Source organism: Aspergillus aculeatinus (assembly GCF_003184765.1).
Source record: "Aspergillus aculeatinus CBS 121060 unplaced genomic scaffold BO66scaffold_67, whole genome shotgun sequence".
In the NCBI taxonomy this organism is placed as follows: domain Eukaryota; kingdom Fungi; phylum Ascomycota; class Eurotiomycetes; order Eurotiales; family Aspergillaceae; genus Aspergillus; species Aspergillus aculeatinus.
Genome location: NW_020291536.1, coordinates 71,703 through 93,673, shown reverse-complemented (window position 1 = coordinate 93,673; position 21,971 = coordinate 71,703). Strand labels below are relative to the sequence as shown.

General features: G+C 53.9%; 9 protein-coding genes across 9 annotated transcripts; 4 read left to right on the top strand and 5 right to left on the bottom strand.

The window, feature by feature from the left end:
- Positions 1 to 1,321: 1,321 nt before the first annotated feature.
- On the bottom strand, positions 1,322 to 3,658 carry BO66DRAFT_334453 (putative MFS transporter; the record flags this gene model as incomplete). Its single annotated transcript, XM_025644208.1, has 3 exons — positions 1,322 to 1,509; positions 1,582 to 3,399; positions 3,472 to 3,658. 3 exons carry the CDS (start codon positions 3,656 to 3,658, stop codon positions 1,322 to 1,324), a joined length of 2,193 nt encoding a protein of 730 aa, XP_025498993.1.
- Positions 3,659 to 5,637: 1,979 nt separating this feature from the next.
- On the bottom strand, positions 5,638 to 6,307 carry BO66DRAFT_395647 (uncharacterized protein). Its single transcript, XM_025648267.1, has one exon. It carries the CDS (start codon positions 6,099 to 6,101, stop codon positions 5,910 to 5,912), a length of 192 nt encoding a protein of 63 aa, XP_025498992.1. The 5' UTR covers positions 6,102 to 6,307; the 3' UTR covers positions 5,638 to 5,909.
- Positions 6,308 to 7,104: 797 nt separating this feature from the next.
- Positions 7,105 to 7,557, top strand: BO66DRAFT_334596 (uncharacterized protein; the record flags this gene model as incomplete). Its single annotated transcript, XM_025644211.1, has 1 exon — positions 7,105 to 7,557. A coding segment is annotated over one exon (453 nt), but the record flags the coding sequence as incomplete, so codon positions are not given.
- A 313-nt stretch (positions 7,558 to 7,870) lies between these two features.
- Positions 7,871 to 9,780, top strand: BO66DRAFT_395646 (uncharacterized protein). Its single transcript, XM_025648266.1, has 4 exons — positions 7,871 to 8,572; positions 8,631 to 8,666; positions 8,737 to 8,805; positions 8,874 to 9,780. The coding sequence occupies exons 1-4, from the start codon at positions 8,243 to 8,245 to the stop codon at positions 9,573 to 9,575; spliced, it is 1,137 nt and encodes a 378-aa protein (XP_025498990.1). The 5' UTR covers positions 7,871 to 8,242; the 3' UTR covers positions 9,576 to 9,780.
- A 283-nt stretch (positions 9,781 to 10,063) lies between these two features.
- Positions 10,064 to 11,219, top strand: BO66DRAFT_475233 (uncharacterized protein; the record flags this gene model as incomplete). The annotated part of the gene is made up of 4 exons (XM_025653213.1): positions 10,064 to 10,570; positions 10,678 to 10,737; positions 10,802 to 10,952; positions 11,102 to 11,219. The coding sequence occupies exons 1-4, from the start codon at positions 10,450 to 10,452 to the stop codon at positions 11,217 to 11,219; spliced, it is 450 nt and encodes a 149-aa protein (XP_025498989.1). The 5' UTR covers positions 10,064 to 10,449.
- Positions 11,220 to 11,439: 220 nt separating this feature from the next.
- Positions 11,440 to 13,172, bottom strand: BO66DRAFT_475232 (glycosyl hydrolase, family 18). The gene is made up of 4 exons (XM_025653212.1): positions 12,933 to 13,172; positions 12,587 to 12,879; positions 11,898 to 12,504; positions 11,440 to 11,821 (listed from the first exon to the last, which is right to left on the bottom strand). The coding sequence occupies exons 1-4, from the start codon at positions 13,007 to 13,009 to the stop codon at positions 11,509 to 11,511; spliced, it is 1,290 nt and encodes a 429-aa protein (XP_025498988.1). The 5' UTR covers positions 13,010 to 13,172; the 3' UTR covers positions 11,440 to 11,508.
- A 482-nt stretch (positions 13,173 to 13,654) lies between these two features.
- pigc (phosphatidylinositol N-acetylglucosaminyltransferase) lies at positions 13,655 to 15,435 on the bottom strand. The gene is made up of 2 exons (XM_025653211.1): positions 15,029 to 15,435; positions 13,655 to 14,957 (listed from the first exon to the last, which is right to left on the bottom strand). Exons 1-2 carry the CDS (start codon positions 15,378 to 15,380, stop codon positions 13,792 to 13,794), a joined length of 1,518 nt encoding a protein of 505 aa, XP_025498987.1. The 5' UTR covers positions 15,381 to 15,435; the 3' UTR covers positions 13,655 to 13,791.
- A 936-nt stretch (positions 15,436 to 16,371) lies between these two features.
- On the top strand, positions 16,372 to 18,039 carry BO66DRAFT_432180 (uncharacterized protein; the record flags this gene model as incomplete). The annotated part of the gene is made up of 2 exons (XM_025650626.1): positions 16,372 to 16,388; positions 16,517 to 18,039. 2 exons carry the CDS (start codon positions 16,372 to 16,374, stop codon positions 18,030 to 18,032), a joined length of 1,533 nt encoding a protein of 510 aa, XP_025498986.1. The 3' UTR covers positions 18,033 to 18,039.
- A 115-nt stretch (positions 18,040 to 18,154) lies between these two features.
- BO66DRAFT_395641 (pantothenate kinase) lies at positions 18,155 to 20,383 on the bottom strand. The gene is made up of 5 exons (XM_025648265.1): positions 20,170 to 20,383; positions 20,009 to 20,061; positions 19,550 to 19,832; positions 18,957 to 19,467; positions 18,155 to 18,895 (listed from the first exon to the last, which is right to left on the bottom strand). Exons 1-5 carry the CDS (start codon positions 20,315 to 20,317, stop codon positions 18,580 to 18,582), a joined length of 1,311 nt encoding a protein of 436 aa, XP_025498985.1. The 5' UTR covers positions 20,318 to 20,383; the 3' UTR covers positions 18,155 to 18,579.
- Between the last annotated feature and the right edge of the window lie 1,588 nt (positions 20,384 to 21,971).

Genomic DNA, 21,971 nt, shown 5'->3' with positions numbered 1-21,971 from the left:
AGTGACCAGCATCCATCTCCAACATGTCACTTTGTTTCGCCTTCAAGTATCTACTGCAGTGGACTCGAACCCCACTGAAATCGCCAGCGATTTCATCCTTCGTCTGCCGGAAGTCCCTGTTTGAAGATGTGATTGGGTGACTCTTCATCGATAGCTCCGCCCATTCCGCTTGCCGGGACGGCAGCCCTGGGGGCTTGGGCTCTTGGAGACTTGGTTTCAAACCAGGTTTTATTTGCGCTAGTCCTCTTGAGGGATCTGATCATACTGAAGGTGGATGGATGGTGGACTGGGGACGGGCTGAGAACCCACCAGTGAGGGCAGCTCTTTTCTTCCCATCCACAATTGAGAGACCTCCGCCTTCAGGGCTCGACTGCCACTCACTGCCTAAGGTGTCGACATGTGGGCTTTGGAGGACGGGGAAGGACCTCGCTAGGGTAAACACTTGGAGTCTTGGATCAACATTTTCCATCTGCAATTTTTTACATACAACCGGTGAAGGAGGGGCAATCAAGGAGGCTCCAGGCTAGGCAAGGCTAGACAAGGCGGGCATGGAATTGTTTTCCTGTGCTTACCTCTTAGTACTCGAGTACATCTAAATACAAGTTTCCTCTTCATGCCTTCACCGCTGACGTCGTATCCCGCGTCATGATCGACAAAATAGTTGCTGCACCTGCAGCTACAGCTGCCTTCGGCCGACTAGGCTTTGACTCTGGAATGAATCTGAATCTGCTTGCGGACCGATCACTGAGCGTTAGATAATTAACTTAGGCCCACGGCAGGGGAGGGTGACTAAGCAGTCTAGAAGCTGCAGTGCGGTGGACTGGCAAAACTCAGGCGATTAGTAACCCACGGCAGCTGTCTGTCTAATGTTCTGCCAATCACAAAATCCGGAAAAAGTCTCTGTCAGTCGCCATGGAGGCTGTGAGCCTCGCCTTCGCCCTCGGGTCAGTTGAGGCCCACCGAGCATTTGACATCAGTCACTCCATCAGTGAGTAAGCTGTGGGTGTGAGCCTGTGAGACACCGGATGGCCCATACCCAGGTTTGGCTTTCCCTGCCGTCCCGATCTGATGGGCCCTGATCCGTCAGCTATGACATCTCAGTAATGTCAAAATCGTCCTAGCTCGATGCATGTCTACCGTATCATAAGCAAGGTAATATGGCGGTGTTCTATAGGTACTGTACAAATGCCGATCGGCAAGTGATAAAAACAAGATTTGCCCCAGTCTCCCCGTCCAATGGGCATTTTCCCGTCCGGCGAAACGGAAGGACATCACGGATCGAGGATGAACGGCAATAGTACACATCCAAGAAGGCATCTTTCTAGAATTTCTCCATCAATTGTTTCCTCACAGTCCACATGCGAAGTCGTTTCCCATAGATATACATAGGGATGGTGGCCAGTAAGCAACCCAGCTGAATCACTCCCAATGCAATGAACACCAGCCGGGATCCTTCTGCATCCAACCAGTCCACGATGAAGAGCGAGAATATGAGTCCATGGAACACGTCTGCGGGAAACAGTTAGTTGGGTGGTTTGTTGAAGCGCAGGGGTCAGCCGTGGGGAAGGGGGCGGTACGAACTTTTGCTCCAATTGAGTGTCACCAGAGCTTCACCAGCATACTGCCGGTAGCTGTCGACACAAAAGGTAATGGATGTCGTACTCCCAAGGCAGCATCCAAAAGAAACAATACCAAAGAATATGGTCGGCACAATCCACATATCGCGCTCCTCGGCACTCCATCCAAATCCCATGAGACCAATGGTTGTGGCGAGAGCAATTGGAAGCGCCATGACCAGACGAAACTCCGGCTCGTATATGCCTCCATTGCGCCGTGTCATGTACTTCACAATGATATCCGAAACCTTGCCCGCTACTGCAGTTCCAAGGAGACCACCGACGAACGGCGAGATGTACACCAGGCCAACCTGCAAAGCCGTGAAGTTGTACGAATCTCGCTTTTCGTAGATAGAGCCGACTGCTTCGGAAATCACGATGAGCCATCCCACCGAAAGAGCGTATACAGTGGCGGACCACAGCACTGCGGGATAGGCAAACAATATGAACGGTCGCAAGGCAACACGAAACCAGTTGTCGTGAGCAATGCGCCCATTCCAAGGCCGGAGGTAGTACGTGAAAGAAATCCTGGGCTGCTCACGGAGTCGGTTGGTGTATTGTGCTGCGGGAGTAGCTGGCGGAGCAGGGTCCATAGACTCACTACGAGCCGGAGAGAGTTCAAACCGCCGACCCGTCTCGAGCTCCGAGGGAGATACCGCCCCCGGAACAGGTGGAGTGAGGAAACCGTCAGCTTTCTCATAATCAGCAGGATATGCTGCTTCTGGGCCTGTCTGGCTTGCAGAAACTTCAGGTGCGGGGGTGATTTGATTTTCCTGCTCTTCATTCTGTACCTTCTCCAGATCGTGGGTATCGCCTTCACCAGCGCCATCAACAAAGCCAACGTGTCCCTTCTTGGCCTTCTTTGGTTGGGCAGGAGCCAGCTCCTCATCTGGCGACGGATCTTCCAGACGGTGGGCATGTGGGTGCCGGCCTCGGAATCCATGGGTCATGATGTTTGACATTCCACGATAGATGCTGGGGCGTTTGCGGGGTCGATGAGGTCGAGGGGTGCGGTCCCAGAATGTTTCCGGTACAAAAAAGAAAAGAAGGACAAGACAGCCGCCGACAACAATGGCAACGACCCAGAAGACCCAACGCCATCCTAGGCTGCTAATGATAGCTGCACTGACCAAAGGAATGAGGTTTTTGCCCCCTAGCAGAAGAAGCGTGTAGATTCCAACGCGATATGCCCGTTCATGCAAGAAGAAAATCTCTGCAATAGTTGCGGACGGCAGACACTCGACCGGGCTTACTGCGATCCCCTGGAAAATGCGGGCGACAACCAGACTGGGATAGTTGGGTGACAGCGCACACCAGACGGCAGAAAGGATGAAGAGCGTTGCGCCCAGGAGATACACTGGGCGTTTCCCAAATAGTATAGCTGTTGGGGACATCACTACAGACCCGACCCCAAGGCCAAGCATGTATAACCCCGTGGTATAAGCTACCCTCTGAGTGGTTACGCCATAATCCGAGGCGACTTGCTCAAAACCGGCAGCCAGGATCGGGGTCATGCCGCCGCCCATCAGGCAATAAAAGCCTAAGGATACCAGAGCCGCATCTCGGCGCCATACAGGCCAGTTCAGTGGATCGTTTGCTGAATCATCGGGCTGTGGGTTCAGGATAATTTGACCGTTGGCGGTCTTCTTCTGTGGTGGGACGGAGCGGGATGAAGCCCGCGACGGTGGATAAGGTGAAGGTATGGAGGAGCTGGATTCACGATGTGGTTGGTGCCTCAACCCCAACGGCTCGTTGCGATTAGAAGAGAGGAGAAGGACCGTTCCTGCGTTCACATTGTGAGCCGGCGCGTTCTACCACTGCCAACCGGAATCTCCTGCCTGCTTCAGCCACTCACCAGGTACCTCATCGGTCTCTTTGTCACTTAATATTCCGAGCGTGGCTTTGGGACGATAAGAGTCATTGTTTTCCGCTTCTGGTGCTGATATCTTCGGCGTCCCTTTTCCAAACCAACCGGCGAATTGGCTCTTTTTTGTGTTGGGCTGCTCCGACGCCGAAGCCAACGGTGACTCTTGAGAGGCCATAATGATGTCGCAAAGAGACCAAGTGGAACAAAAAAAATCTTCGTGGTGTCTATAGATTGAGGGGTAATCTATGTTGATAAAGCATGTTGTCAGCTATCAATTTCCTATTCCGTACACGATTATGGACTGACCGACGTCACCAGACAAATGCTCAGCTCGGAAAGCAATAGCGGCGCCTCAGCATTCTATTCAGTCCAGTAGTGAAGGCCAGCAATTGAATTGGTGAGGGGACGGGGACAAGTGTTCGAGAGGCAAGCAGATGAGAAAAATGATCACAGCCTGCGATGAACAAGCAGAACCGGCCACGGTGCAGGCTCGTCAACAGACATGACTAGCAGTGGGAGGATGGTGACATCTTATAAGAAAATGAGACTTTGGCCAAGGGGTTCAAACCAAAGGCTAAACCCAGGAAGGTGGAGGGAAGCGAGTTCAAACAGAAGATATTAACAAGAAGATTATATTTGAGGAGTCGGTGAAGGTAGTCTAGTCAGACAATTAGGATAAAGATTTGGCTGATAAGGAGGGAAGATTGAAGGGAATTCCTCCATAATTTTGGGCCGCGGGAGTGAAAGACGGCCACCCAGTGATCCATCCGTGCACAACCGCAACCGGTGATTGGCTTCCCGTCTCGGTAGCTTCGACTACATTCAATGCGCCCGACGGACTTGTTCCAAGTTGACTTTGGTTTGTGCTGAGCCCCACCATTCGGTAGGCTCCAGAGATCAGATGCTCAATCCTATCTATCCCATTCATCATGCGCTCTAGACGAGGATGGAGGGTGAGAACGGGCTCTGCTTTGCTGTTTCAGCAACGATGACGATTTGCACTCATGACCTGTCTGCAGATCCGGGCTCGAGACCAGGCGGAGAGGCGCAAAGCCAAACTCGACCTCCAAAAATAAGGCAACCCTTCTATCCATCCATCTCTCCATCCTTTTATATGGCCCTATCTCTTGGAGATGGTGAAACAAAAGTCCTGTAGCACGCAATGGCTGCCAGGGGTCTTGTTATTGTTGCTTCAGCATCAGACCTGACAACAAATCAGGTGTTCCTCCACACTGTCTCCGCTCATAGATCATAACGTCCTTGTAGTTACAGGACATGGTTGTACAGAGGCCTTGTTGTAGGCTCGAAGCCTTGTCCGCCGCGGGGGATCGCTCCCCTCTTCGGCAAGTGGCGGAGGTCACCTGATGCAGTCACGAGTTTGTGGGGTCTGATGCAGGAATGCACGAGGTGAACAGCTGTCATTCACAACATCTGCAGCGACGTCAGCGTCAGCCATAGCAACCGCGTCCTACAAGAGTCAGCAAAGGTAGAAGGGGCAACAACAGCAAATAGGAAAGAGTCGCACCAGAAAGAAGAATCGGTCCATGATGTTTGCCTTGACCGGAATGTGACATGTATAGTCTTAGCAAAAGGGGGATGGTTTGCCGCGGTACGAGATGAATCAAGCAGTAATTAGCAGAAATATCCAGAATAGTCTGGATTTTAGCAGACATCAACAATAACTGATCTTCGAGTGGGTCGGTATAGAGTGTTCATCTCGATTCCTTATGCCCGTTTTAGCTTGGTATTCGCTGCTTGTACCTCAACACGCGGGATTATCTTACCCCGCAAATGCCGCAAAGGTAAGGTACTCTCATCTACAGAGTACAAACGCTCCCACGTGACCTCTCATACTCCCCCCCTTGCAGATGGAGTGCCATGATCGTTCATGTTTCCGAGCCTCTTCAATTCTTTCCTTGTAAAGAAAGACTCTTGTTCTATACTCTGATCTCCAGCAGCTTCGGACGTCGACTAACCGGTTGAGGATAAGAAGAGAAGTTGACCACCTGCCCGACATTCCATCCGGGATTGCCAGCAAGTATTCGCAGTAAATCATGAGACAGATGAATGCGGAATCAATGTGATTGTTGTAATAAGTATGATGGTTGTCCACTGATACAATACAAATAAACCTGTGCATTGACAGAGTGGGTCAACTTGTGACGGGCTACAACATACAGCCTGCAGCCCGTCAATGCGACACTGCGTGCCACTGCCTCTAATACACAGTCTTTTATTGCCCGCACCTTGCATCCGCCGTTTATCATCCTCTTCCCACCTATCTTCGTCCCAACTGAAAGTCTCGACGTCTTCGAGTTCGATATCTGCAGCATCGGAGCAGCAATCCTGGCTCTGCCCCTGCACCTGCAGGATATCGAAAGACGAGAAGTGCACGGCCTCTAGGTCCGGAATTGATATCGTCAGCATCAGCCGGAAGAGATGGTCTGCGATGTCTCAAGCCTGTGCAAGATCCCACTTCTGTAAAAGACACAGCCAATGGGACTTTCTAAGCGACCAGTTGGGAAGGATGGAGGCACCGTCAGGTCTACCTTTCCGCACAAAGATCGCATGGGGAGCCACCAGAGCCGGATTGCTAAGGCTGTCTTGTCGTCGGACATCCCAACAGGTTCAAAGCTAGAGCGTGGCGTGGCTCGTAAGTCAATCACAAGGGATCCGGGATTTTCGGGTCGAAGCAACGAAAGTGGACGAGAATATCGGGGGGTGAATTTGTAGTCTTAGTCGCTCGTGCTGATATTGTAGTGTGTATGTTTCAAGGACTTGAGTCGGGATCGGATGGCGGTGGTGTTTCTGATAGTACAATTTCGATGGAAGTCGAAATGTAAACATCACATCAAAATCGTATCATCAGCCATTCTAGGACCAAGTACCTGCAACGACGCATGGAAGTCATTTCTGCAAGGAGGGTCACGTGGCGAATGAATGGTGACTACCGCTTGGAGCACCACCACAGCCGATCAAGCGCATAGGGGCCGTTTAGTAGAGAGTAAATCTTCCGCGATTGACTAGTGTTGCTCTCTCTTACCTAGAACACAAACGTGCTCACTTCCCCAAGTTGTGATCTTTTCACTTTGTGAAACTTCTCGTTCCCCCGATATCAGCCTTGACCACATACCCTCCGATACAGGATCATCCGTCCGCGCATTCGAGTCTCTTCACTCTGATCAAGACGACAGAGACGCGTCAGTCCATTGCCCCTAGCCTGATGTCGCATGCATCGCGTTCTCCACAGAATCCATCAATATGGCCTAGCAATCTGGCTCTCCAACACTGAAAGTGATCCTCCACTGGGGCTGATCGGATACGGCTCTGGTTTCACCTGGGTGACCGGTTGTTGACGATCGTGTGGGCATGCTACATGCGGAGTATCTTAGTTATGAAGCCATTATCAACGGCAGTCCTCCCATTTTCCAACCTCTCATTCAGATTGGGATAGTCGACATCAAGTATTAGGAGTATGGAACTCGTTGTGAACGCCACCATTGCTTGTCTGGCTCCCACTAACAATGGTCTGGCTCTCATAATGAAGCAGAAGACAGTACTCGGAGCATGATCGAAGAGCAGACTAGACACTCGAGTGGAGCAATGATCTGATGATTGAGCGAAGCATATCAGGACGATTTTGCCGCCGGGAACAATGGACACTCTGCGTCAGACGAGCCAAAGCTGGAATACGAACAGATAATCGTTGTTGACAGTACCGATGGTCTGGGACCCAGTTCGTCGAGTGCTGCTGTGGACTCAAGGTTGATCTTCGATGCTTGGGAGACGTTCGTTCCAGACGGCGACTCCCTCTCCTTCAGATGGTCTCAATGGATCGAGCCGTCGACGAAGCATTCAACGATAGAAGAGAATGTGGTCCAGTGGGGCTTCAACACGGAGTCCGGGAAACAAAGTTGTGTCTCTTTGGTCTCTCTCTCTCTCGTCTCCGACCGCGAAGGGAGGGCGGTTGTAAGTGATAAGGATGGTAGCCAGACCCTGCATCTGACTCTGCAGGTGGCTGATCCGGAGACTCCACCGCTAACGAGCTATACAGCGATTCAGGTCTGCATCTAAGGGCATAGCTACATGAAATGATGGGTTCCGAGAAAAGATTTAAAGATCGATCCGAATCGTTCGAGACCCAGTGCTTTAAGTTAACATTATGTTTAATTGCACCTGTGGTCCGGCCGGAGCCAAGAAAGCCCATTGATTGCCTGCTGGTTGGGATGGCTGTCCGTGCCAAAGCCCTAACCAATGGCAACGCCGGCAGATGATTACGAACACGAGGTACTGTACTGCCAACAAGCAGCCAAAAAGCCAAAAGACGAAGAACATGGGAAAAGAAGACAGAGCCCGATGTGAGAAATCCTTCCGGATGCAGGGAGGAGAAGCCCCTCATCTCGATTTCCCCCATCTCAACTCTCGGTCATCTTGAGTCTGTACCATTAACCTCTCGGTCGGAGACGATGTCATCATTCCTTTGTCTATGAGTGCTTCAGATTCAGATACGAATCCCTGTTTCTTTATTCAATCTCGAGTGATAAAACTCGCGGCCTCACCAGCCGAAGGCTTTGTGCGACCTACACAGCCAGATTTGACGACCTGCTCAGCCTTGTCTCACGGAATAAGAGGGAAATTGTTCTCTGTCTCTTCAGCCCCCTTTGTCTGCTGACCCCTCGCCACGACTCTTCCAACTTATGCTGCTACTACATCTTGACTTTCCTTCTTGTTCTCATCGTTAACTGCAAGCACCATCAAGATGTCCTATTACGGGGACACATCGTCGATAACTTCGGCGGCGACGACTACGGCGACGACGTCGACGGCAAGCCGCTCCTCCACCTCGTCAGCAACAACGGGCGTGGCGACACACACGGTCGAAGTTGGCTCCAAAACCTCTCCCCATGGGTATTCTCCACATAACATCACCGCCAAAGTTGGCGACGTGATTGTATTCGAATTCTATCCTCGAAACCATTCAGTCGTGAAAGCCGACTACCTGGCGCCGTGCGTGCCTGCTAGCGAGTCCGTCTTCTACTCGGGAATCTTCAACAGTTTCAATGAAGATGATGGCGATTTGGTCGGACCGGTACTGCCTCTGATGTACTCTTGTCGAAAGTTGTGACCTGACAATCATTTTGTGTTAGCCACCTACATGGTCCCTCGTTGTGAATGACACCGAGGTATGTTCTTGGCACGCTCCAGCAAGACACAAGCGACCTATATGCGACAGCAGACTGATCCTAAACACAGCCAACCTTCTTCTACTGCACAGCCATAGATTCCTGCCTTGTCAATGGCATGGTAGGCGTTATCAACCCTGTACGTCTCTCTTTCAGCCCTCTTGTCTATCTGACCACGTCAAACTGACTCCACCCCACCTCTCTCAGAACGAAACGATGACCTGGGAAGCGCAATACGAGAAAGCAAAAACCTACCCTTACATGCTCGTCCCCGGCCAGTCCATGCCGGCCGAAGGCTCCATCCCCACCTCCAACAGCACCGCCAGCTCCAGTCCATCTGCCTCCTCGTCGTCCGGATCCGGCGGCCTCAGCGGCGGCGCCATAGCAGGTATCGTCGTGGGCTCCGTCGCCTTTGTCGGCATCTTGGGCGCATTATTCTTCCTTCTGGGACGGAACAGGGTGTATCAGAAGTGGATGTCCTCACAGGACGGTCGCACGGAGCGGACGGCGAAGTGGGCGGCGATGTTGAGCCCCGGTCATGGTGGCGGGGACCAGGCGCAGAGCCAGGGACATGGACGGGGGAAGAGTGACTACGACGCGGGCGTCGCCGGGCTAGGGGTTGGCATGATGCAGACGGCTCCCGGACAGCCTCTCCAGCAGCAACAGCAGATGCAACAGCCGTACGGGGACTACGGCAACGCGCAGTCTCCCGGAACGGCGGTGTATGCGACCAGTCCGGATCTGTCGGGGTCACCGCCGCCCCAGAGTCAGGGGGGGCATTGGAGTTGGGATGCGCAGCAACAACAGCAGGTGTACCAGGAGCAGGCACACGGGCACCAGCCTGGGCAGGTTTATTATGAAGCGATGGCGAGAGGGCCGTCGGAGTTGGAGGCTACGAGTAGGAAATGAGAGAGTGGTGTGAATGAGCCGGACTACGTGAGCGAGGTGTTAGCAGAATGTCCTCGACGTTGCATGATGTTGTGTTGTGTCTATACCCTTCTTGATCCAAACTGTTTGTGCAGGTTTCGGTCTGTCTCTTTGATTTTACCTTCCTTCTTTGTCACTTTTTTTGGGAGTTATGAAGTACATAATATCAATATGCCAACGACATGAGCTGTGGGTTGTATGCAAACGGAGGCAACATGTCTCCCATCCACAAGAGTTGGTCAAGCCACAGCCAGCAGGGCAGGAGATCTGTACTATGAGTAGGTACTCCGTAGGCTGCAGTCTATCCACGGTGAAACCAACCTATATTCCAGCGAACTATACCTTATTATTCCCTCACTCAATCATCACCTCCTGATGCCGCGCCGATCCCGCCGAGTGGAGACGAAGTGGATAATCCCAAACGACGGCGTTGTAACAAGCTTAAATTACCCAAAATTCCCCCAGTCCCAAGAGCTTCTAGACTGGCCCGCCTGATGATTCCTGCCGTCTGCATCTTCCATCTTCCGTCTTCCGTCTCCTTCTGACACACACGACCCCATCTTTCAGATGAGCCCACAATTCTAGAATCCAGAATCCCGACCATGGAGACTGATCCACATGCACCCCTGGGTTTTGGTTTCGCCTCGACTCAGGACACGTACATCCCGGGGCCGGGAAGTGTCAGATAGAGAGGTAGGTGACCAATCGAACAGTACTGGAGTGGTAGTTCCTGCGGAGAAGCTGGCATCTATATAAAGGTCTACACCTCTCCCCCTTCTCTTCTTCTCAACAGCACCAGCACCAGCACCAGCACCAGCAACAGCAACCTGCCATCTGTCAGCATCAAATTACCAAAATGGTCTCCACCAACTCCCTCCTCTACGTCGTCCTCAGCGCCGCCTCCCTGGCCGCCGCGACCCTCGACCCGGCCTCCACCAACACCAAGGGCAAATGTCCCGGCACTTACAACTGCTCTGGTAAAGCATACCTCCTGCCTCGCCTAAACCCAACCCCACCCCCCGACCCTCAAGCTTGACTCACGAACCCAGCATGCTAACACAAGAACGCGCCACAACAACAACAGCCAGCAAAGTCTCCACCGCCATCCAAGCCGCCGAGTGCTCGCACAACACCCGCACCTCAGGTACGTCGTCCCCCGTCCCTGTCCCCCTTACCCAAAGAAAAAGGAAACTGACACCCCGCAAAAGGCACCCAAACCTTCGCCGTCTTCGTGACGGACCACGAGTACGACTCCTCGCACGGCGCCCCCTACGGCACCTGCAGCGCGTACACGTGCACGGCGCCCACGGACGCCGAGATGACCGACTCCGACTCGGATTGCTGGACGTTCTTCTGGAAGTTGGTTGTCCCCTTCCCTTCCCTTTCTCTGCTATGTATTCCCTGGACCCCTGGACCTGAACCTGAACCTGAACCTGAACCTGGGGGGCTGTTGGGGATTGTATTGTCGTGGGTGAGGATGCGGGCTGACATAGGCGGCGAAATTGCAGCGAGAATGGCGAGTCCTCCGGGGTCGGAACGGGGTGCATCAAGAGCCCGACTGATGGGACTTGCGGGTGTGAGGACTCGGATGGCACTTTTGTGTATGGTTCGGATAGCTGCACTTAGAGAGATTGGGGATGGATATGTGTGGGTGTTGGGTGTGGGTTGGGGCGAGTTGATCTCGCTTTTTCTTGGGGGGGAGGGGGAAAGATTGGGTAGTGTACTGTATAACAAGCTGGAATATTGTTTGCAAGTTTTCTTGGGGTTGGGTAAATGATCTCTCTCATTCTTTACCATTGCGTGTCCTCGCTGCACATAACTAGATAAATTCTGCGACGTGCAACTGGGTACTTCTTATACAACATACACATAGACATACATGTAGACGAACAACTGGGGTCAAGGATGGTTACAGCTACCGCGTGCTCGCCCCCTTCTGCATGGCAGACAGATGCTCCCACGACAGGGTGTCCTCGCCCAGACTCCAGGCCATGATGCCGCCGACCTGCTCGGCGTCGACGATGTCCGTGAACTTGCGGCCGATCAGGTCGCCCGTGTCCCAGCTCCAGAAGATGTTGACGCTGTCGTCGAAGTAGTACTGGCCGCCCATGGTGGCGTCGGTGGTGCCCTCGCTCAGGGCGCGGCGCCACGAGTCCGTGATCGAGATGCCCTTGCAGGTGCCGTAGTCGGAGAGGCAGCCTGCCTGGCAGAAGTCGTCGGTTGTACCGCTTTGCTGTCTGTCAGTTCACATCCGGAGGGAGATCGATCATGATGCATCTGATGAATTCACAAGGGGGCACGTACCAATTCCCGTACTGACTGCAGCACTGGCCAGAAGGACACTTGGTGCCCTTGTCGAACCCACACGTGCCGTCGGTGGACGTCTTCAGATTACCCGGGGCGGCGCTCATGGTGCTCTTCTCGAAGGTCAGGGCGCCGGACTTGCCGTTGTCCGAGCCGTCGGCGTTCTCCATGACGGCCGCCTTGCAGCCGATGGGGTTGGTCTTGCAGTCCGCGGTGGGGTCCGTGGTGAACCACTTGGCGTAGAAGGCGAAGCCCAGGTTCATCTTGCTGCTCTCGAGGCCGATGGCCGCGTACGCCTTCAGCGTCGTGTGCGAGTCCACCACCGAGGTGTGGTGCATGGTCACGTTGTTGCGGCGGTTCATCAGGTCGTAGCTCATGATGTTGACCATGTCGACCGACGGCCAGATCTTAGGCCCGTTGGCCGGCGTGAACGCGATGAAGTCCTCCAGCTTGCCCGGCACGGCGATCGACAGCAGCTTGTTGGGCCCGATCGCGTCGCGGATCGCCTTCAGGAAGAGCGGGTAGTTGTCGATCTCCGGCACTTTGGCCGAGTTGGGCGTTTGGCGGTAGTCCTGGCCGTTGCCGCCGGGGTATTCCCAGTCGATGTCTGTGGATGGGGGTTTCATCACGGGTTAGGGCTGTGTATTCTAGGAGGTTGGAAGAGGACAGAGGGAAGAGGGACGATTTACCCACGCCGTCCAGGCCCAAGTTGTTGATCATGGTTGCAACGTTCTTCGCATAGCGAGTGCGAGAAGCCTCGTCCTTGGATCCCTGCGAGAATCCAGACGTATCGCCCCATCCGCCGATGGCAATCATGACCTTGGTGTCAGGGCCGAAGCGGTTGCGCATCGTCGACACGGACTCAAACGGGGTGAACTGGGGGGGCGAGTCGGAGTTGAACAGGGTCGAGGGCGCGAACGCCATGATCGCGTGCGTGACACCCTGGGTCTTGTCCTTGCCTGGCAGGTTGGCCGTGTGGTATCTACTCGATTTTCAGTACGTGATGAGGCAAAGATAGCAGGCGGGCGGACTCACTGGTCAATATACATTGCCATCCGCAAGGCTGTCGCGCACTGAAGGCCCATCAGGGCCAGTGCGAGTCGTTTGAGCATGATCGGGAATTCGTTCGTGTCGGGTTGTATGGGCGGTGATGGTCGATGGGTGGTGGGTGTGCGCCCTGGACTGAATCAGGTGGACAGCGCGCGCAAAGTGACCGTCACCTGCTTTTTTGTGTCGCCGAGTGGGCCAGCAGGAGTAATTAACTGACAGCCTGGCGAGGATCCAGAAATAAACACACGGAGACAGGCCTCCATTCCGACTCGGGCATTTTGCTGCCTCCTGCCTAGACCTGGGGTTATCGCCCAGTCATGGGCATGCATTTGAAGAATTTCCCGAGTCCACAGCAGACCCCCAATGACGGGTTGAATGAGATAGTTAAAGTGTGCCATGGTAGATACGGTATGGAGGTTGCTCCATGCCTGCACCTTGGATGGGATTCTTCTTTGCGTCACGGCCGGAATTGCTGCGGTGTTGATTGTTGATTGCTGGCAGCTCCAGTTGGCCAGCATTCCCGCCGACATTCCGCAAAACAAGCATGCCTCAACCGCCTCCCGGCACTGCACTTTGTTCAGTTCTGAAACAATTACACAAGTTAGGGATACAGGAGACTATCGAAGCCAATTTCATTGTCTTTCCTTGGCGATGTACAGCAGACTCAGGTCAGATCTTACACGGGGGGAAAGCCAAGATGTTAAGTTCACGGTTCAAATCCATGTTCATATGAAAAGCGCTAGATTCAAAGTCTTGTTACTGTATGGGTATCTTGTAAAAGTATTTCTCAAGCTGAGATCGTCCACACGACTGGCTACTGGGCTGCGCTGCAAATCCTTAATCCTTAATCCCAGTGTCGCCGGATAATCGGTCGGGCTGGATCCCACGGCCCAGTCACCACATTCTTATACTTCTGGAGACTGATCAGCCACCAGCTACATCCTCCCATAGTCAGCGCCGTCAGGATGCTCCCTAAAATGGATCCGACCACAAACGCCGCCCATCCGCCACGCAGGGTGATGCCCACGGCACCGCCAGCGACGAGCACCAACGCCAGCGTCAGCAGAACATGGCCAGTCCAGGACACATGACGCAGCTGCCGTCGGAAAATGGGAAACAACCCAAAGACCTCCATTGAGAAGAGCATCAGGCTAAACACGTGGGTGGTGGATGGCAGTCGAGACGCTAACACGGTGGAAGCCATCACGGCGGCATTGGTAGACAGGGAAGCCGGGAATTTGGTGGCGCCTGCGCCCTCCCCGCTTCCGTAGTCAAAGGAGAAGATGTTCATGATCAGCAGCCAGCAGCTCATGGCCCAGATCGAATCGCTGGCGGTCGATTTGGTCAGCGACTTTAAGATGGGACTCAGCGCGAGCAACGAGAAGTAGATCAGGAAAGCCGACTTGACGGTAGAAAGCCGTTGGCGGTTCCGCGAGGAGAACATCGGCGACATGTCCGCCTCGGACGACAAGCCACCCAGCGGACCACTCACCGGGCCAGACAGGGGAGACACTGGTTCCTGTCCGCTGCCATCGACATCCCCACCGCTTCCCATGCTCTGTCGGTGGGCGGGCTCGCTGGATTCATTCTGTGCCATGGACAACCCCAGCCCATGGACCTGGTTCTCCTTCTGGCCGCAGGGACGCGAACTGGCGGTACCGGACGACGGGTTGACGGAACTAGTCATGGAACTCGCACTCGATCCGTCATCCCCTTCTGACGATGCTCGCTCAGCGACCTGCACACTCTCCACATGTTCCCGCAGAATCCAAGAATCCCAGAAGATCCAACCCAAGGCGGTCCCGACACTGCCCCAGCACACCACCGAAACAGGGCTCACGCGGCCCTGCACAATGCCAACGAAACAGCATACGAAGATCGCGACCGAGCATACATGTTGTACAATAACGGTGGAGTCGGCCACGAGAGGCCAGAAATCGTAGGGGCGTACGCGAGGATTGCGCTGCAGATGGTCCAGGAAGGTCTCTGTATCCGTGTAGTTATCGGGATCTGTGTGTCTCGATTAGTGCCTTACACCAAGACCCGAAAGACCTCATAGGTTATCTTGTGATTGATCTTACAGGACTGTTTCACCCAGAGTAGCTTTTTCCAGGCGCCTTTTCGTCTCCTCCGGCGGCTGGTCCCCCGCAGCTTTTGTACCTCCTTTCGCCCACCACCACCGGCTCCTGGCACGGCGGGCGGCGATCGCAACGCCGCCACAGCGTTGGGGTTCAACACGCGCATGGAACTGTCAAAGTGGGCCGAGGTAGGCCGCGCGCGCGGCAGCGAAGAGGTGTAGTATGCATCTTCAGGGGCGAGGCGGGTGGGATCCGGGAGGGCTCGTTGCTCTTTCAGGCCGACGCTGCGGTTCGGATGGGTTTCGACGGGCACCGGGGGCGGAACGGGAGGAGGCGAATCGGACAGCGAAGGCATCGAGCAGGACCCGGACTCATGCTTGGAGCATGATGTGATACGATCGAGATGAGGAAGAGTTGGAGTTAGAATCACCTGAGCTGGAATCTCCCCCCGTTGGTGACGCGAATCGCCAGATCCGGCACGCCGCCCACGTGGGATTAGTCACCCATTCACTATGCTTGACTATGTATGTACTATGCGGTTCATGAAGGATCACTCAGTACTGGTGAGCAATGGCAGTCTTACCAAAGGCTTATACACGGCCATATGAGTGCCTTGTCCCTGCATAATTGTCAGTGTATTAATCAGATCTGAGTCCATGTCTGTAAAAAGCGAGTTTACTGTACAATATACATCATTTTCTACTGGCTCCGTGTCCGGCTCACCCATTATAATAAATGCGCCACCGATAAACCAAAGCCTGGTTCGCGAACTTCGGATGTGCTATACAAGCCTAGGTGCTTGTCGAGTGCACTTTGTTAATCTATGCTACGAGTGTCAAAGGCAATGCTCTTGTGGGCATAGTGTGGAAGCCTAGCGCACATCTCCTTTCCATCACTCGCTACACTATGATCTACAAGTATAGAAGAGGATCCGATTGTTTTCATGTCAAAATACCCATTCACTGCCTTCGACCACCTAATAAACATCTAGTCACATGCTAAATTTACCTTGGTGTCTCCCAACATATCCGATTCCACTACCTATCTGCAGGTGGTTCCTCCGCGGGGTTTGCCCATTAAGATAAGAATCCAATGAAAAGCAAACGCAAAACGCGCTACAGTACATGTAGTTACATGTCACCTAACGCGTGATCGCGCACTCTTTGTTTGACCAGTCAAGGCCCATCCAATCCACACCCAGGCGTTTTCTCCTACTCTCTCACAATTTCCTGTGCCTGGGAAAATAAGAAAATCAATCCCACCCACCGAGGCATCGAAGCCAGCCAGCTTTGTGATTCGATTTCTGTTACGCGAGGACTGCAACTACCAGCGGTGAACAAACAAATATGTCGAGCTCCCAGTGGTCAGCGGCAGTTCCACCTCATTTTTAATTCGCATTCTCCTCTTTATGAGGAGGTTTACTTTTTTTGTAGCTTTGGAAGGGAAATCAGAGTCGAGCTAACCGAGTTCCGTGTGCTCCCCAATCTCCAGGAGGTCGACCGTTCTCTACCCCAACATCCTCAACTCCCGATCCAACTCCTACGAGGTCGAGGAGTCCGATGCGAAAGGACCGGCTACCCTCAACGAGCAGCACAGCCGCCGGTCCGCCTCGTCCACGCCGCCGTCATCCTACGACTCGGGGCCCGACATCCCGTTCCACGCTGCCACTACATCTACTCCCACTGTCACTGTCACCCGTCATAGCCATAGCCCCGTAACGGCAGCGGCTTACAGCAACAACAACAACAAACCCACCGCGGACCCCCCCAACAACGACAACACCGACACCGACACCGACATCCCCAACCCATTCTCCATCAGCTCCAAGCCCATCAAGGGCCCCCCGATCCCGTTCCCCCGGTACCTGCAAGCCGAGATCGCCAAATGGCACGAAGCCACCCGGGGCCAGCGGCGGAAGAAGCGCCCGCCGTTCTCCTACCGGGGCGAAGGGGTGGTCCGGGAGTACAAGGTCTTCGACCGCACCGGCCAGGAGCTGCAGCTCTGCCAGTATCCCCTGAAGAGTCCGCGGACCAACGTGCTGGTGGCGTATGAGGCGACGGCGACGGCGGGGGCAGGTCCCCCGCGGACGGGTTCAGGTTCCGAGGCATCTTCCGCGTCCGCATCCGCATCCGCACCACCAGGAGGGAAGATCGTGGTCTGCAGCCTGCCCCACTCGAGCCCGTTCGGTACGTTTCTGAGACAATGGACGCCCGCCGACCAAGATGTCCCGCCGCCGTCGTGCGCGGTGCGCGTCTGGCGGATGAAGCCTGGGCAGGAGATTGTCTACGACCCGGCCGCGTGGGAGTTCATCGATGGCCGGAGGGAGAGGGAGCGGCAGCAACATGGAGAAGGAGGAGGAGTGGCCACAGCTGATGTTCGCCCACGGCCGCAAGAGAGGAGAGCTAGTGAAAGGGGCGTGCCTGCCAGGTCGGCGAGATCGAAGTCTGCGCAGCAGCAGCAGCAGAAAGTGGTCGCGAACGCAACTCGTGTGGCCAGTATGTCCTCAGACAGAGATACCTCCCCTCTGTCCGAGCTGGTCGACGACACGGAAGAGGAGTCATCCTCGGTGAGTGAGCCAATCCAGCAGACCAGAAGAATCCCAAAAAGACAGCAACAGCCAGCCCCAACGTCGCCATCGTCGTCGTCGCCGCCGGTCCCGAAACGGCGCAAGACGAATCATGCGGACCCGCTGTCCTTGCGCAAGGTGACCGGCGGCCTGGTGTTCGTGCTGTGCTCGGAGGACAAGCCCAAACGGTTCGTCTTTGTGGCCACATGCAACACGGTGGATGATCTCTTCGCGCAGGCCCTCGACTTCTTTCGCCTACACTACAAGCTCACGGAGCTCAAGTATCTGTGTTGCGAGACGGAGGCGCACGGCGAGGTGTGGCTTCCGCGGGGTGGTCATGATGAATTTGATTATATGATCTGGGTGGCCTTGGACAGCTTGAAAGGGAAGGACAATGTTCCAGCTGTGGAGATCAAGGTCAGACCGGTTATTATACCTTGATTCCGGGAGGGTGGGAGGGAAGGGAGAATAGCGCGGCTCCTGCTGGCGCCTTCTTGAATACATCTTCGTAACACCCGTACGGATGCTTGAAAATAGACCGGTCAATCCGGGATCTACCCGGTTCCCAATGTACGCTTGTGATCTATGTAGTGGTACAGGACAACTGGCCGACGCCGAGAGATATGACCGAGAGGAGAAACCGCCCGAAAAGGAATAATAACTCTTGACATGCAGTGGATGCCTGGCAAGAAAAATCCAAAAAGAAAAGTGCATAACAGTCTAACCACATGCACGCAGCAAACACAATCTGAGTCTAATGCCTTGTTCCATGGTTTGGAGGATGTCATCGAACATTTCCAGGTGGTCGGAGATTATACGGAGCATTATAATATAAAAAACAGTATAAAATGCAGTAGTACAATGTGTGTCATGACAATCGACGGGTATCAAAACGCTCAAAATGAGGAGGAGGAAGGGGTCAGGAGGGGAGGGGCCGGACACATCTTTGTCCAGCATGCATGCTGTTTGTCCGGAAGGGTCATCCTATTCAGGATGCGTTCGGTTGACTAGTAGCTTGGTGCTTGGCTTCCAAGGCCGCCTTGAGCTCCTGCAGGGACGCCTCGTCGATGCTGTTCCTGCGTCCCCAATTGGCAGGCTGTCTCCGCAGGAACGCCCCCACGGAGCCGATGTAGCCCTCATGACGCAGGAAGTACGCTTGCTTCTCGCCCTTGGACCAGAACTTGATGGCGTACGAGAGCGTGTTCATGGTCTGGCGGTGTCCGCGGATGAAGGAGCCGCCGAAGTAGATGTGCTTGACCTGGTGCTTCTCGGACTGCAGGTAGGCGATCTGGCCGATGTTGTTACTGTGACCTGTTAGACTAGTTTTCTTTGGCTGCAAACTGAGCGTGGAGGATCACGACGCACCTGATGGCATAGAGTAGACTCCTGCTCATATCCTCGGGCTTGAACTTCGGATCGCCATTCGTTGAATCAAGCTCCCCATCCTCGGGCGACGACTCTGCCCCGTCTGCTGTCTGCTGACCGGCTTGATTCTTGAGGCGGAATACCTTGCCGAAGGTGCTCGCAATGGCCGTGTTCTTGAGTCCGATCTTGCTGTAGTCCATGCCGTAGATATCCCCCACCAGCATGTCCACCCCGCTGTTGTCACCCCGATCCGCCATGGCGAGCATATCGTCGAAAGTGCGGGCCCCCGTCAGCAGCGACATGAGACCCCAGAAGGTCCCACCCCCCAAATGTGTACCCCCTACACGTTGGAACTGCTTGGGGCCGGACACTTTGATCATGGACACGCCGGAGCCGATGTTGACTAAGAGGTACGGGTAAACATCCGGTCGGGCCTCGGCAAATTGCATGGGTTCGGTTTCGCTGTAGGTGAACACCTCGTTGGGGATCTCCGTGATAAAAAAGTCCAGGCCTGTTGGTAAACAAGTGCGAGTCAGAGATGCGTTCTCGTCCCAGCATATTAACTAACGGAAGGGTAATATGGACTTGCGTACCAGTAATGAGACATTCCATCTCATCCTCCCGAATGATGTCGACGTTGAGAGACTCCTTGAGCTTATCATAGTACAGGTAAGCCCCGCCTCCCGTCGCCATGACACATAGCTCCGCCCCGGACGAGCCCTTCAGCTTCTCATGTTCGGCCTTTAATTCTTTGATGAAGTCGATGCAGAGGTCGATGCGCGAGGTTTCGAAGTTGATGAAGTTGAGTCGCCCGCCATTGTCGGCAGAGTCGATCTCCCGAGTGAAGTAAACGAGCTTTGCTAACGAGCCGCCGATCTAAAGAAAAAAACCGTTATGGCTCGAGTTAATTTTCTGATCAAAGTGGTGGTGGAGAGGCTGGAGGTGCTAGTGCGATGAACGTTGAGGATTGCGGGGAGCTGGCTGCGATTGTGTGCGGGGAACCGCGGAGTGTCCGGATGGAAAGTATCAGGTCAGGGAGAAAGTTAACTCACGTCAACAGCTACATGACTAATTTCCTTGTGATTCGGAAGCCGAATGTCATGACCTGAGCCAGAATTATAAGCAAAAGTGAATTTCGGTGGGTTAACCGGTGGGACGTGCCGGCACGAAACGACAAAGGCGTATTTCTCGCGGGGGGAGGGGAGTTGCTCACCTTCATAAGAAACCCCGTCGGTCCTCACCGGACTTTTGGACCTCGGATCATCGTCCACAATGAAAGCCCCCTTCACATTGATCTTGACGGTCCCCGGATTGGCCAGTTCCAGCCGAGCGCTCGCCCGATTAGAAGTAGAAGTGGCCATGACGACTCAATGGCACGGAGCAAGTATCATGAGATTGAGGAGAATCGGAGCGATGACAAAGAAGGGGGGAGGGGGGGGAGGGGGGGGTTTTGGGTGAGTTAAATCCAAAATCCGAAAAGTAGTTGAGGGTCGCTGAGGAAGCTCAGTCGGTCTCGGGGAAATGGGGATTATTGGCCCGTGATACAGAGTACAGCGTATATTTGAGATTCCTTCTGCCCGCTTGAAGGTCGGTCGTTCGAACCCACTGCTAAACCCACTCCACTTTACGGGTTGCGGGCTGGGCGCGCGGACGGAGTCTCCGACCTTTTCTTTCCAATTGTTCCGTGCCGCGCCACTGTCCTGCAAGGGGATCCTATCCATCCTCACATCATCTGCTCGTAGTCGTCTTAGGGCCTCATGGCTTCATTGTTGGTCAAAACAGGCTGAGTGCATCGGTCGGAATATGCTTGTCCCATGCTAGTTGACGAGTGGTATTTGCCCCTGAAATGACGTCGGGACATTTCGTGGTGCCTTAGGAACGAGGCACGAGTTATACTAAAGCTACTCGACCCACAAGCATAGGAACGATTGCATACACAGTAAATACCTCACATTTACCGGTCCAGTGACTGCTACTCACTAATACGAGAGGAAACCAACGACAAGTTGTCAAACGAAGTCCTGTAGGTCCACGTCGGCAGACAGCAGCATTGGCCCGTATGCTCCAGGCAGGCGCATCATGTCCATCCGGGGATTCCCCTCCATCACAACGCCAGTCACTTATAGCTCCTGTGCCCATATATCGACGCCCTGGTTCTTGGGACATAGCCATCCTTCATGCTCTGTCTTTCACAAATCCTCAGAGGGTCTTTCCCGGTCATGATCGTACTAGGCGAACGGATAGCTGATTCCACAAATTCTCGGTCGTGCGCAGTTGGCACCGCAGTGCATTTCCCCCAGACCTGCAAGAAACAATGTAATTTCGCAGTCGATATATTCAGCATAATCATCGTCAGAGTCGACATGAAACTCTCCACGAGCTCTGGTAGAACTGGCTGACCAGACACATTGCAAATCTGAGTCCTTCATCTGGTCCCTGACCCAATGTCAGACCTTGACTTGGGAAAGACAGGCCCACCGGTACGACACCGGTGGATATCCATGATAGCGTTGATCCGCGAGAATTGACATGGCTGCTTTAAATGAAGCAAATGATTCAGGGAATATTGACCCCGAGAACTGACATAACTGCAACTGAGCCAGTTCAAACTTGCGCCTTTTTGTATGCTTGCCGTCTGCCTTCAATATATTGTCATCCATGAGTTCACTCACAGAGTTGCACTTCTTTCACGATATGTGCAGCCGCTGCGTCAGAGCTTCGGGAAATTGGACCAGCACCCATCTAGGATGGAGATGACCCTGAGGCAAGATTCCACATCGCCATGCTGGCTATGGCTTTGTGATGGTAGACGAGGCTCATGAATGACAGCTGTGTCCAGGTCGGGCGGTGGTGCAAATCATACATCGGCGAATAGTCGTTCGTGTTATCGCAGATCTATTCAGAGGAAATGTGGGAGGAGGAGAGAGATGTGGAAGCCTAGGGGGCTTTGCTTGTGTTTGACATGTAGAATGAAGTAAAGCAGGTAGATAAGTTTCTAGTACTTCAGGTAAGTGT

What these genes read in the sequence shown, in the direction of transcription:
- BO66DRAFT_395641 (XM_025648265.1), bottom strand. Translation starts at nt 20,317, where the DNA reads ATGGCCACTTCTACTTCTAATCGGGCGAGCGCTCGGCTGGAACTGGCC. An exon ending in CGACGGGGTTTCTTATGAAG is followed by an intron (nt 20,062 to 20,169) that starts GTGAGCAACTCC and finishes ATTCTGGCTCAG; the next exon opens with GTCATGACATTCGGCTTCCG. An exon ending in TTAGTCATGTAGCTGTTGAC is followed by an intron (nt 19,833 to 20,008) that starts GTGAGTTAACTT and finishes TTTTTTCTTTAG; the next exon opens with ATCGGCGGCTCGTTAGCAAA.
- BO66DRAFT_395647 (XM_025648267.1), bottom strand. Translation starts at nt 6,101, where the DNA reads ATGTCCGACGACAAGACAGCCTTAGCAATCCGGCTCTGGTGGCTCCCC.
- pigc (XM_025653211.1), bottom strand. Translation starts at nt 15,380, where the DNA reads ATGCCTTCGCTGTCCGATTCGCCTCCTCCCGTTCCGCCCCCGGTGCCC. An exon ending in ACTCTGGGTGAAACAGTCCT is followed by an intron (nt 14,958 to 15,028) that starts GTAAGATCAATC and finishes CGAGACACACAG; the next exon opens with ATCCCGATAACTACACGGAT.
- BO66DRAFT_475232 (XM_025653212.1), bottom strand. Translation starts at nt 13,009, where the DNA reads ATGCTCAAACGACTCGCACTGGCCCTGATGGGCCTTCAGTGCGCGACA. An exon ending in ATGGCAATGTATATTGACCA is followed by an intron (nt 12,880 to 12,932) that starts GTGAGTCCGCCC and finishes AAAATCGAGTAG; the next exon opens with ATACCACACGGCCAACCTGC. An exon ending in TGCAGTCAGTACGGGAATTG is followed by an intron (nt 11,822 to 11,897) that starts GTACGTGCCCCC and finishes CAGACAGCAAAG; the next exon opens with CGGTACAACCGACGACTTCT.
- BO66DRAFT_395646 (XM_025648266.1), top strand. Translation starts at nt 8,243, where the DNA reads ATGTCCTATTACGGGGACACATCGTCGATAACTTCGGCGGCGACGACT. An exon ending in ATGGCGATTTGGTCGGACCG is followed by an intron (nt 8,573 to 8,630) that starts GTACTGCCTCTG and finishes ATTTTGTGTTAG; the next exon opens with CCACCTACATGGTCCCTCGT. An exon ending in TCGTTGTGAATGACACCGAG is followed by an intron (nt 8,667 to 8,736) that starts GTATGTTCTTGG and finishes TCCTAAACACAG; the next exon opens with CCAACCTTCTTCTACTGCAC.